Below are 12,600 nucleotides of genomic sequence, written 5' to 3'. Positions count from 1 at the left end.
AGACATTTGCAAATGACATCTGATAAAGGGTTAGTATCCAAAATATATAAAGAACTTATAAAACTCAGTACCCAGAAAACAAATAATCCAACTAAAAATGGGCAGAACACATGAACAGACATTTCTTTGAAGAAAACATCCAGATGCCCAAAAGACACATGAAAAGATGTTCATCATCACTCACCATCAGGGAAATGCAGATCAAAACTACAATGAGATATAATCTCACACCTGTCAGAATGGCTCAAATCAACAACACAAGAAATAACAGGTGTTGGCGATGATGTGGAGAAAACGCTTGTGTGTGATTGGTGGGAATGCAAACTGTGCAGCCACTTCGGAAAACGGTATGGAGGCTCCTCAAAAAGTTAAAAATAGAAAAACTTTATGATCCAGCAATGGCAGTACTGGGTATTTACCCAAAGAATAAAAAACAAAAACAAAACAACACTGATTCTAAAGGGATATATCTACCAGGCTGTTTTTAACAGCATTGTTTATAGTCGCCAAGGCATGGAAACAGCACAAGTGTCTGGATTGATGAATGGATAAAGAAGAGATGGTATTGGGGCGCCTGGGTGGCTCAGTGGGTTAAGCCGCTGCCTTCAGCTCGGGTCATGATCTCAGGGTCCTGGGATCGAGTCCCACATCGGGCTCTCTGCTCAGCAAGAAGCCTGCTTCCCTCTCTCTCTCTCTCTCTCTCTGCCTTCCTCTCTGTCTACTTGTGATCTCTCTCTGTCAAATAAATAAATAAAATCTTAAAAAAAAAAAAAGAAGAGATGGTATCTATAGACAATGGATTATTTTTCATCCATAAAACAGAATGAAGTCTTGCCATTTGCAATGGCATGGATGGAGCTAGAGAGTATAATGCTGAGTGAGATAAGTCATAGAGAAATATCTATGGTTTCACTCATGTGGAATTTAAGAAACAGAACAAATGAGCAAAGGGGAAAAAAAGACAAATCAAGGAACACACTCTTAATTATAGAGAATGAACTAATGGTTCACAGAAAGGTAGAGGTGAGGGATGGGTTAAATAGATGATGGCAATTAAGGAGTGCCCATGTCCTGGGTGATGTGTGGAATTGTGGAATCACTAGATTGTACACCTGAAACTAATATAACACTGTACATTAACTGGAATTAAAATTAAAACTAAAAAAAACCCCCACAAAAACTAAACTTGTACCTCTTTTAAAGTTAGAATTGTTTAAGATAACTAGAAAATTTTATGCATTTGGGACAGTTTCTCTTTCTGTGTTATTTTTAGCAGAAAACATATTTTCACTTGCTATTTGCCATATAATCTGCATTGGACAGAATGATCTGTTTTATGTTTGAAGCACTGATTCTTTACTACTTACAGTCTGTGCCCACAATTACCAGTACAACTTGTTGAAAAGTACGATTAGTCAACTAATCAGTTCCTGTTTCTCAATAAAACCAAATTTGACTTGATTTTTATCCCCTCCTGAAACTGCAATTATCACCTAGTTGTTGGACAGTCATTTGGTCACAGCTAAAATCTTTAGAGCTTTGCAAAGTACATGGCAACTCTGTCATTATCAATGACATTAATGTTGTTAATGCTCTGCAAGAAGCATAAAGGCCTTAAATTTTAAATGATTTTTAAAATTTGATTTTTTCCCTAAGGTAATATATATACATAAGTAGGGTTGCCATATAAAATAATGGATGCCTGGTTGAATTTGAAATTCAGATAATCAGCAAATTAGTGTTTAGTTATAAGTATGTCCCAAGAATTGTACAAGATATGCTTATACTAAAGAATTAATTCATTTTCCTGTATTTTTATTTGCTAAGTTTCCTGTATTTTTATTTGCTAATTTTCCTGTATTTCCTGTTTTTCTATTTGCTAATAGAAAATTCCTGTATTTCTATTTGCTAAGTATTCCTGTTTCCTGTATTTCTATTTGCTAAGTATGGCAATGTTATATTGATATAAAATTAAACAAAACAAAATAAAGCAAAACAAAGACAGGGCGCCTGGTTAGCTCAGTCAGTTAAGTGTCAGCCTTTGGCTCATGTCATGATCTCAGGATCCTGGGATTGAGCCCCACATGAGGAACCTGCTTCTCCCTCTCCCTCTGTTTGCCATTCCTCATACATGGTGCTCTCTCTCCTTCTGTCAGATAAATAAATAAATAAATAAAATCTAAGAAAGTTAAAAAAAAAAGCAAAAAAACCCTAAAGAAATACAGTGCAGAATAAGTTTCTCTTAGTGTCCCATAGCCCCCCACACCCCACTATTATTGTCTTTGGAAAACTTAGCAGAAATAATCTGTTCTTTTACAAACGTACATATTCATTTACACAAACATTTCCCTTCCCTTTTATACAGATACTAGCAACTTAACATTGTCTTACACAGTCTTTTTTTTTTTATCCAACAAGTATGTCCACTATATGATTTTTGCGGTACAATATGGAAAATGTGTGTGATAGAGTGAGTGTGGGCTTTGAATTCAGGCAGAGTTGGATTCAACTCTATGTTCTCTGCTTACTAGCTGTGTGACCTTGAGTAAAACCCGAGTCTCTCGCTTCGTCTGAAGACTTCTCAGGAAGGTAGAGTAATATGCGAGGCAGTGGGGGCTGCCTGGGTGGCTCAGTGGGTTAAGCCTCTGCCTTCAGCTCGGGTCCTGATCTCAGGGTTCTGGGATCGAGTCCCACATCAGGCTCTCTGCTAGGCGGGGAGCCTGCTTCCTCCTCTCTCTCCCTTTCTCTCTGCTTGTGATCTCTCTCTCTGTCAAATAAATAAAATCTTAAAAAAAAAAAAAAAGACTATGCTAAAGTTTAAAAAAGAAAATATGCGAGGCAGTGGAGGATAATGTGAAGAGCATGCAGGTCAGGGTCCCTGGTCCCAGGATGTCGTGCACAGCCAGCCCTTGTCCAGCACTGTAGTGCTTCATAGGCACTGAGGTCCCCGAGCCACCTGTGGTGTATGACCTGTAGTTCTGAGTGTCATGGCTGCTCTAACAGCTTCAGTTATACCCACATAGTATGTGTCTAAGGCAGAATTACGTGGGCAGTAACAAGATGGGTCTAGTGTACAGTAGCTAATTTTTGATACTATTTGAATATGCCTATTTCCACTGTGTTGAGGGATTTAGCACCTTGAAATGTTGCAGCCTTTTTTTTTTTTAATGTACTTTGAATATTACTATAAGGAGGCTTATTTTTCTTGGAGATTTTTCTTCAGATCTTGGGTTTCAAAGGTGATTTATTTAAACATATGAACATTGTATAAATGGTGACTATTACTGATCTTAACCTACCCATAGTTTCTAAAATACTTAGTTCTGAGTTGTTGATAGCTTTGTATGGATTGTTGGTTGTGTTGTCTATACCTGTCCATTTCAGACGTCATGCACTTTGGTCCGTTTGTTTCTCTGGTTTCTCCTTGTGAAGCGTAAACTCAGCGCAGTTTTGAACTTGGCAAGAGGAAGGGGAAGAGTAAGGTGAATTTTCCTCCCGTTGAGAGGCAGTATATTGTAGAAGTTAAATTGTTAGTTGGCTCTGGAGCCAAACTGCCTGGGTCCACATCTGGCTCCATCATGTACTGGTGGTATGACCTTGGGCAAGTTGCTTCCTCTTTCAGTGCCTCAGTTTCCTTGTTTGTAAAGTAAGTGGCTTGTGTAAAGATTAAAGGCCTTAGTCGGATAACATATGTTAAGCAGTGCACAAGATGTGGCTGTTGTATGTTTGCTGTTACTACCCTTGCTTCTGCCCCAGCATTAGTGTTGTTACTTGTCCACATCTCATTTCCTCTGTTTACTGTCCCTCTGACTCATCATCTTCACTAACTACCCTGAATTGTCCAGAACAGCCTTCAGAACTTGGCAGTTTTTAGACATATATTGGAATTTTTTTACATCTTACCCATTGGCCATGACCCACAGTTATCACCCAGGTACCCTTCTGTTTCCACATGGTATTGAGGGGGTTGAAGAGGGAAGGTTGATGGTGGGGTGAGAAGGAGAATTCATGCAGTTCAACGCGTGTGGACTCTCTCTCCCTGTATCAAAATGTCTGTGGTTACAGATGAGTTTCTTTGTAGTTAGAGCTGAATCCTTAGGATGGGGTATAGGGCATGAAAAGGAACAGGTTTTTGTTGTTGTTTTTAACCTCTTATCTCTTTGTCATGGGTACTAATTATAAAATCTAGAAAAACTTAAAAAAAAACAATTATTTTACGGACATCAGAGCAGAGAAGAGAAACTGTGAAACTTTTTTTTTTTTTAATTCTGAAATCCAGAAGAATGGAGCTGTCATCTGGGAGCTAATGTCTGACTTGCCATTGAATGGAGCTTAAAAAAAAAACCCAAAACAAACAAAAATAAAACCTCTATGACAAGAGATTCTCTGGGGAAAAGAAAAGTAATTCTCTTTCCACATAACCGACTTGTAGATGAACTTTGGGATGACAGTGTTTTTCTCAGTGGGGAACTGCTTACTCTGTACTTTGTCTACAGACTCCTCATAAATCAGTGGGTTTCTAAATCAATGGGCTGCCTCCCCCTCCAGGTCATGAATACTGCTTGCCTCCAGGTCATGAATACCGCTTGTCTTTCCAACTTAATTTTTCAAAGGGGGAGGAAGATAGAGCTGACTTTATTGTGCCTAGCCAGTACTGATGTGTGTGATACGAAGTTTGATACTCAAACTTTGAGTATCTTTAATTTGTGATTAGAGTTTTCTAGTTCTGGAGAGAGAGACGGTGACTTCACAGGGCATTGCAGCTGGAAAGGGGCCAGCGGAAATGTTCCTCCAGGTGATCACACTCGCTCAGTCTTGCTCTTCTGTTGCTAGCGTTCTTCCTCCTAGGCATGTATCAGTTATTGACCTTCCTTTTATTGGTGTATCCTTTCTTTGATTTGTTAACTGTCAGGAGTTAGTACGTTTTTTAGAGGGGGGACCCAATAGTATGCTATCTTTTGAAGTATCCCATGGCAATAAGAATAAAAATACGACTATTTTAAAGATCTCCCTGTATTTTTCCCCATGAAACCACACAATGCCTGACATTGAAATGCTCATCTCTATGGGCTCAGCATTAATCCTGAATATGTATTTTCCAGTGTGAGTTATACTACGAGCTGGAAATTTTTATACTTTATCTCATTTATTGCAGTATGCCCAATGATTATGTTTCCTAGGAAACTAAGGTTCCTACACTGTTATTTAGGTTTCAATTCCAAGTTAGAGCTGTTGCCCTCTTTTCTTGACACCAGGGAAAGAAAGTGTCAGTAGCAGAGCTGTTTGACTGTTTCCAGTGGAGTTGATGTTTTAAATAGTGTATTCTAAATCGGGATAAGGAAAGTCAGTAAGAACTGTTCTCTGTTATTACTCAGAGCTAATCACAGGCATTGATGGATGGTCTATGCATCTGCTCATATACATCACGGACTTCCTTTTGTCCCAGATGCATTTTCTGTTAAAGATACAACAAGGGCAACTTGTTCCTTCTCAGACAAATCCTATTTCATCTTCCAAAAGTGAGAAAAATGGGTTGTAGACCTTTTTTCTCCATTGAAGGAATGACTGAGGTTTTTCTGCGAGGCAGAGGTTGGGTGTGACTAGGGAGAGGACATATAAATTGTTGGACAGCAAAGATGAGTTATGGTTAGCGATTTGGACATTGCCATTGGGAATCTGTAGCTGGTACTTTAAAGAATCTGGATAAGTATTGTCAGAGAAAGAGGAGTCTGTTTGAGTTGAAGGAGTTGAGAAAGTTTATTTTGAATGAGGGAGAAGAGAATATTATAGTGAGGAGGGTATTTTGAAAGCCTTTGAAAAACCCTTCCTCCATTTAACATTATGCTTTCTTTTATTCAGTTTTTCATCCATGATTTAATGTATTAGTAGTTCCCATTGGTTCACATACTGCATGAGTGTCATAGTTTATTTCTAATTGGTATGTGTGTGTATGCTGTCCCCAGTTAGGACTGTGAGCAATCAAAGTCAGGATTACATCTTCTGCTTTTTATGTTTTAATGTTTTTGCCCACCGAATTTCTCATACAGAGTCAAGTAAGTTCCTTATTCTGTGGGTGAGAATTTGTAAGTGAATCTAAGATTATAGTGATCTGTGTTGAGAAGTTCTTAAATATTTTGGATATGTCTGCCATCTTATTTAAAACACACTGTATGCCTTTTACCTTACTATGCTATTATTACCTTTGAATAATTTTGAGTAAATCCTGAAATGATTACTTTTTTTTTTTTTTTTTTGCCTATGACGTTAATTTAAGTTAAATCAACAAGATTTTAATGGCCAATGGAATTGTGGTAGCATCAAGTACTTTTTATGTAGTTTTAATGTTGTGATAAAACATAACCATTCCATTTTATTTCTTTTCTCCCCAGAGTTCTGTTTTAGTTGCTGTTTAAAATCATTGTAAAGAAGAACACTGACCTTTGGGGGAAAAAAAAAATGTTAGAAACTATAGGTAAGACCTATTCCTTCTTATTTTCTTTAAGAACCAGAACTTTTTCCATTAGGATCTTTGAAATGGTTTTTCTACATAGCAGGATTTTGTCTAGTAACTTGGTTTTTTGAAGTTTTTATCCACTAGCATTACAGCAGGGAAATGTGTTTTTATATTTGGATGATTTAATCTGAAGTGCTATAAAAACAAATCATTTGTAAGCAAAAGATAAAGACATATGAAATGTTCTGCCAATTATGAGTTTTAATGAAATTTAATGTAAACCTTGTTCTGATTTATGGACCCCCTTCTGGTTAATGGTGTTTGTAGATAGCACCAGAAAGCTTAACAGTATTTTTGATATTGAAAGAAACTCATTGGCTTCTATATTTCTGGCAGTTAAAATCCTTTTTTTTTTTTTTTTTTTAAAGATTTTGTTTATTTATTTGACAGAGATCAGAGATCACAAGTAGGTGGAGAGGCAGGCAGAGAGAGAAAGGAGGAAGCAGGCTCCCGCTGAGCAGAGAGCCCACTGTCTGCTGGGATCATGACCTGAGCAGAGGCTTTAACCCACTGAGCCACCCAGGCGCCCCTGGCAGTTGAAATCCTACTGAGCTTTGCTTTTAAGTTGACCATTGAGCTATAACAATAATAATCATTTAGGCTGACAAACTTCAGTGATGATTTAAGGCAGTTTAATTTCTATCATGAGATAATATAGGTTGAAATACCCAAATTCACATGTTAATCTTTCTTTCGCTGCTCTTTAGTTTTAGAGAAGCTGGTTTGTAGAACTAGTTTCAGGCATATCATGTACACCCATCCCTCTCCTGGTGTCCTAATGCCTCGTGTTTTCCTGGGAAGTTTTGGGGTATGGCTATTGGAAGGTATCTGGATTTCACTTAGGTGCCTTGATGATTGCGGCTGGTGCCTCGATACCTGCATGCTTTGGGGAATAGGAGGAGAATAGGTGGAAGGAAAAGGAGAAGGAGCTGTTTTTGTGATAGTGGGGATCACTACTCTGACTTTTGCTCCTGGTACTATGCGAGTGATGAAAGTACATGGTGCGTGTTACCTTCATCCCCCATTTTATACTAAAGTCACATGCCACAAAGACTACTACTAGTCCACAAAGCAAAGTTCCTCATAAGAAAGTGGACAGTGAAGGAGAAATAAAGAATTCTTGACGTTGTCACTTTCCAGTCTTTATTTTGTAAGTTATTACTGACGTGCACACCTTCCAAGAATTGGCATGGAAATTAATACCAAATTTGTATACTGAGATACAAATCTAGATACAAATAAGACCCAGAATAAAGTTCTCATGCCTTTATCATTATTTACTTTTAAAATTGTACTTAGGATTGGGCATCTCAATGGGTCAGTTAGTTAAGCATCCATCTCTTGATTTCAGCTCAGGTTATGATCTCAGGTAGTGACTTGGAGCCTTGCATTGGGCTCCGTGCTGGGCTTGGAGCCTGCTTAAGATTCTCTCTCTCCCTTTCCCTCTGACCCTCCCCAATCATGCTCTCTCTCTCAAAAAATATAAATAAATAAATAAATACTAATTACTAATGAGTAAATACCGTTTGTTTAAATTTGTGTATGCGTGTGAACTCATGGTCAACATTAATTTATGCCTTAATTTCCCCATTTCTGTGTCATCCCACATTTGGTTCTATCAGAAGTGTCTGTGGTGATAATTCCCACTCTTTGATTACTGTAATATGGCAAATGAATAATAGATACCCTTGTTACCATGATGAATCTGTTAGAACATATATTTGAATGGTCTTCATTTCTTTAAAACAAATTTGGGTTCACTTGTGAAAAAGTGAGAGAGAGTTTTAAGGACAGGTTTTTAAATGTGATTTATCACAGAAAATCACCATCTGGTGGAAACATGCTTGTAAGATGCTAGGATTATTAGGGATACACTTATTCAAATACTTAAACTTTTGTAACTTTAATGCCTGATATATAAGGTGGTCAATAAATATTTGAATTATTTTGGTTTGATGCATATATGGATATCCTATTTAATTTTGGGGAAAGAGAGTATTAACAAGTGTTTTTGAAGGGGTATATATTGTTGTGATATATTTTCAAGTGAATTGTCAAGTATAGAATGTTTGTTCCTTAATATACGAAACTGTTGTGTTTTGGATGTTATGACTCATCAGTGACATCATCTACATCCAGTTATTAGTAAGTTATAATTTTAATTTTTCTTTTTTTTTTTTAAGATTTTATTATTTATTTGATAGAGAGAGATTAGTAGGCAGAGAGGCAGGCAGAGAGAGATGGAGAAGCAGGCCCCTTGCTTGCAGAGCAGAGAGCCCGATGCGAGGCTTGATCCCAGGACCCTGAGATCATGACCCGAGCCGAAGGTAGAGGCCCAACTCATCGAGCCACCCAGGCGCCCCTAGTTTTTAATTTTTCTTAAATGTAAATAAAGTTTTTGAAAAAGTGAAAGTATCAGCATTTGCAAGTTCATGAAGTGTTTGGTTTTCAATAGTTATATGAAAGAGTTGACAGCTGGCATCGGAATTCAAATATACTCCATCTGAATTGGAGCAACAATGAGATGCTTGTGGCGTACACTATAACCAGTTCTCTGCTTTCAGACAGACTCTCTAACCAGAAACTTCAAGGTGTGAGGGACATATTTCTAGGGACATTTTACAGTTCTGTTTTCTCTGAGTCAATTTTATGCTCTCGAAAGGAATAGTTTTAGGATTTCTAGTAAGCAGGGTTTGATGTATATCTTTTGAATCCTGTTAGTGACCAATGCTGCTCTTTGGTTTAGACAAAAACCGAGCCCTGCAGGCAGCAGAGCGCTTGCAAGCCAAGCTGCGAGAACGTGGAGATGTAGCCAATGAAGACAAATTGAACCTTCTCAAGTCAGTCTTGCAGAGCCCGCTCTTCAGTCAGATTCTGAACCTTCAGGCTTCTGTACAGCAGCTGACAGACCAGGTAGGACACGAGTCTCCCAAAGCCGTGTTCACAGCATGGCATAGATCTTGTGACAGTCTTGTGTTTTTCTGAAAGGCTGATTTTTGTATGTGTTAATGAACAGTTAATAAAGTCATTTAAATCTCCAAATGAGACATTCAGATTCACTGTGACTCCCCACCCCCCAGTTATTTTTGTAATGGTTGTTGCTGTGTATTGTAGATGATATGATGTTGTCTTGAAAGCTGTGTGGATGCTGAAGTATGAGTCCCTATAGGACAAGGGGATGATAAAAATAAGTTTAGGGTAGATGGCTGTGGACTTGGTTTCCATCCCACTGAGGCTTATTGTTCATGTGATCTTCTGCATTCAGATTCAGACATTCAGCACGCTTATAAGATTTCAGATAAGCCTGGATTTGCATGTGTAATCATGTGTGTGAGGAAGGGAAATCACCTCTATTTTGACAGTAAAAGAAATAATTACATTGTCATCAGTTAGAGAAATTGCAATTCTCACTTCTTAAAAGAGTGTAAGTAGCAATTGCTTCCAATGACAGCATCAGATGGTGATAAACATTAGAACTTCTAAATGTAACACTGGTTTTTTTTCCTGTTTAAAAAAAAAAAAAAAGAGCATTGAAATTCCTAGCATTTATATTAAAATTGAAACATTACAATGACAGAACGAACACTCAAGTTAGATGTTCTTTGAACTTTCTTATTTTAATCACATTTCTCACGTTTTTTTTTTAAAAAATGCTTTTTGAAATTGTTGTTATCCTTACAAGGCTTGAAGTCAATCTCATTTATGCCTTCAGTCTAAGTTAGTTCTCATTCTAATGTTCTCAGCATTAATTTAATTACTATGGATGACTTGCTAACAAATATTCTGCCTTAAAAGGTTAAGAATGAAATTTGAAGACTAGTTTTATAATTCAGTGAAAGAATAGCTCCAATTAAAAAAATGTGCCAAATGCAAAAAGAACAAATAGTAGCAACAGAGAGGGAATTTTTTTAATGTCACATAAATTCTTAATCTAGATACTAAAAAAAGATATGCAAAAAACAAAGAATTTTTAAAAATATTTTTCTCTAGTGAATTATTAGTTAATGGTTTTAAAAATTGTGATCATGAATTAAAAAAAGAGTTGTTTTTGTTATATGTAGTTGTGTTTGGGTTTTTTTTTTTGCAAGTTATTAAAAAGATTGGTTTTAGGTACTCCTTTTCAGAATGAATTGGTAAGAGTTTGGAGAGATCAGTGTTCTGAGTAGAAGTGTAATTATGATGTGGAAGATTATCTGGTTTTTCAGAGAGAGTGAAGAAGTCGAACAGATGTCTTCTCCCCTTATTATATTATGTGAAAATATGATTAGAATGGGAGGAAAAGTTGAAACAAAAAGTACTACTCTGTTAGGAAATACGACCAAAGAGAGAAGTAGAAGTATCCCTTCTAGCCCTGAAAGCAGGGGAGACCTAGGTTTATTGGTTGTTGACCTTGTTTTACCATTTCCAATTAGAAGTAGGGTTTGGGCTCTAAAACTTTGGGTCCCATGTGATTCAGCTGAAATCTCCTTGGAAACCCTTGAGCGTAATGTTATCCAGCCAGGTAGTCTGCGACCAAGTACAGTACTGATGAGAAATGCTGATGTATTTCAAGATTCAGGACATTGTGAGGTTTGGGCGTTCTATAGGCATGTCTCAAATGTCTTTGGACTTTTGGCTAGTTGGTCACCTCTTCAAATGCTGAAAGGGACCAAGAAAACCAGCTGGCTCACACCCTGCTTATTACAAATACTTAATGAGTTTGAGTGATTTGTTTGTAATAAGGGCAGAGCCAGAACTGGAAAGTGGTTTTTTTGCCTCCCAAGGCACAGTCTTTCCCCTTTTGTGATTCTGCAGCCTGTCTCACATCTTCTTTTTCTTTTTTTCCTGAGGGTAGAAACTTGGCTCCTAGAGGTCAGGAGTTCAATTCTGGTGGAAACCATCCATGTCTCTCATAGTTTCTGTGACTCTTCACTTTAGTCTTCATTTTACTGACTCAGTGTCCTTTGTTTGTCAAACCATCTTTTTCTTGTATGACTAGACTACCTTTCAAAACCTTGTATTATTTTCTGTTTTAAAGTTTAAACATAAATATTACAGACCTATAGTGTTAGGATTAGATTTTCTGTGTAGTTTACTACCTGTTAATTTGTTAATATTTATAATTTAATTTTTTTTTTTTTTTTTTTTTTTTAAAGATTTTATTTATTTATTTGACAGACAGAGATCGCAAGCAGACAGAGAGGCAGGCAGAGAGAGAGAGGGAAGCAGGCTCCCCGCTGAGCAGAGAGCCCGATGTGGGACTCGATCCCAGGACCCCGAGATCATGACCTGAGCCGAAGGCAGCGGCCAAACCCACTGAGCCACCCAGGCGTCCCTATAATTTAATATTTAATGAGTGAATCTAGGCATGACATTTTTTTGTGCTTTTAAACCAGTAGGTACACCAGTCTGACCAGTGGCTAGCTTCTGTTTCTTATCTTTTACCTGAGTTATGTTTTCAGTTGTGTAATTTTATATGCACCATGGGTACAAGTTAGTGTCTCCATCTTTTTTAGTATTACCAAAAACTTTGACTCCTCCAACTTCATCATCATCCTTCTACATTTTAGAAAGTGAAAGGAATGAATAATTGAAAAGCCTGAGGTAAATACAGCATATTGGAGAATGTGATCATATTGTTGCGTTAATGACAGATGCTGACATGCCATGTTGAATTAAGCTGACTATTTTTCCCCCTCAGATCCTTCTCATTATATCCTTTCAATAATGCGTAATTTTTCCAATTTGCTTCTTCAGTATTAAGACTGCCCTTAGAAATCAAACTGTTTCCCTTTGGCAAATTAAACATTTGACAGGTGTGTAACTGAGAGGGCAAAAAAGCCATGCCCTGAAGGGATGTGCTATTTAAATATTGTCAAAAATATTAACAGGTCTGAGAGCATAATTGATGCCTCTGTTTAATTCTGCCACATTGTGTATTGTTCTAACCGCCAGCTAAAAGGATGTGTGCTATTAAACCTGAATAATCTCTAATAGCTCCAGTTCCTTTCCTATTGCATGATTCTTGTTTAAGTGAAGAGGAGAAAAAAAAAGAACTGTGACTGTGTGTCAATGATCTGTCAGATGCAAATTCTCAAGTAGTGTCC

The 12,600-nt window shown here is 37.3% G+C and overlaps 1 protein-coding gene across 9 annotated transcripts in view; it reads left to right on the top strand.

Moving 5' to 3' along the window:
• MPDZ (multiple PDZ domain crumbs cell polarity complex component) overlaps positions 1–12,600 on the top strand; it is a 157,393-nt gene that overhangs the window by 20,019 nt on the left and 124,774 nt on the right. For all 9 annotated transcript variants that reach the window (XM_047699409.1, XM_047699414.1, XM_047699411.1 and 6 more), the window contains 2 exons: positions 6,390–6,472; positions 9,261–9,427. In XM_047699409.1, coding sequence (XP_047555365.1) covers positions 6,457–6,472; positions 9,261–9,427 — 183 coding nt within the window. In that variant the 5' untranslated portion in view covers positions 6,390–6,456. The remainder of the gene's footprint in view (positions 1–6,389; positions 6,473–9,260; positions 9,428–12,600) is intronic.

This window comes from Lutra lutra, chromosome 13 (genome assembly GCF_902655055.1).
Source record: "Lutra lutra chromosome 13, mLutLut1.2, whole genome shotgun sequence".
NCBI classification, from domain to species: Eukaryota; Metazoa; Chordata; class Mammalia; order Carnivora; family Mustelidae; genus Lutra; species Lutra lutra.
Note: the sequence above shows the minus strand (reverse complement) of the source record. Positions and strands in the feature narration are given on the sequence as shown.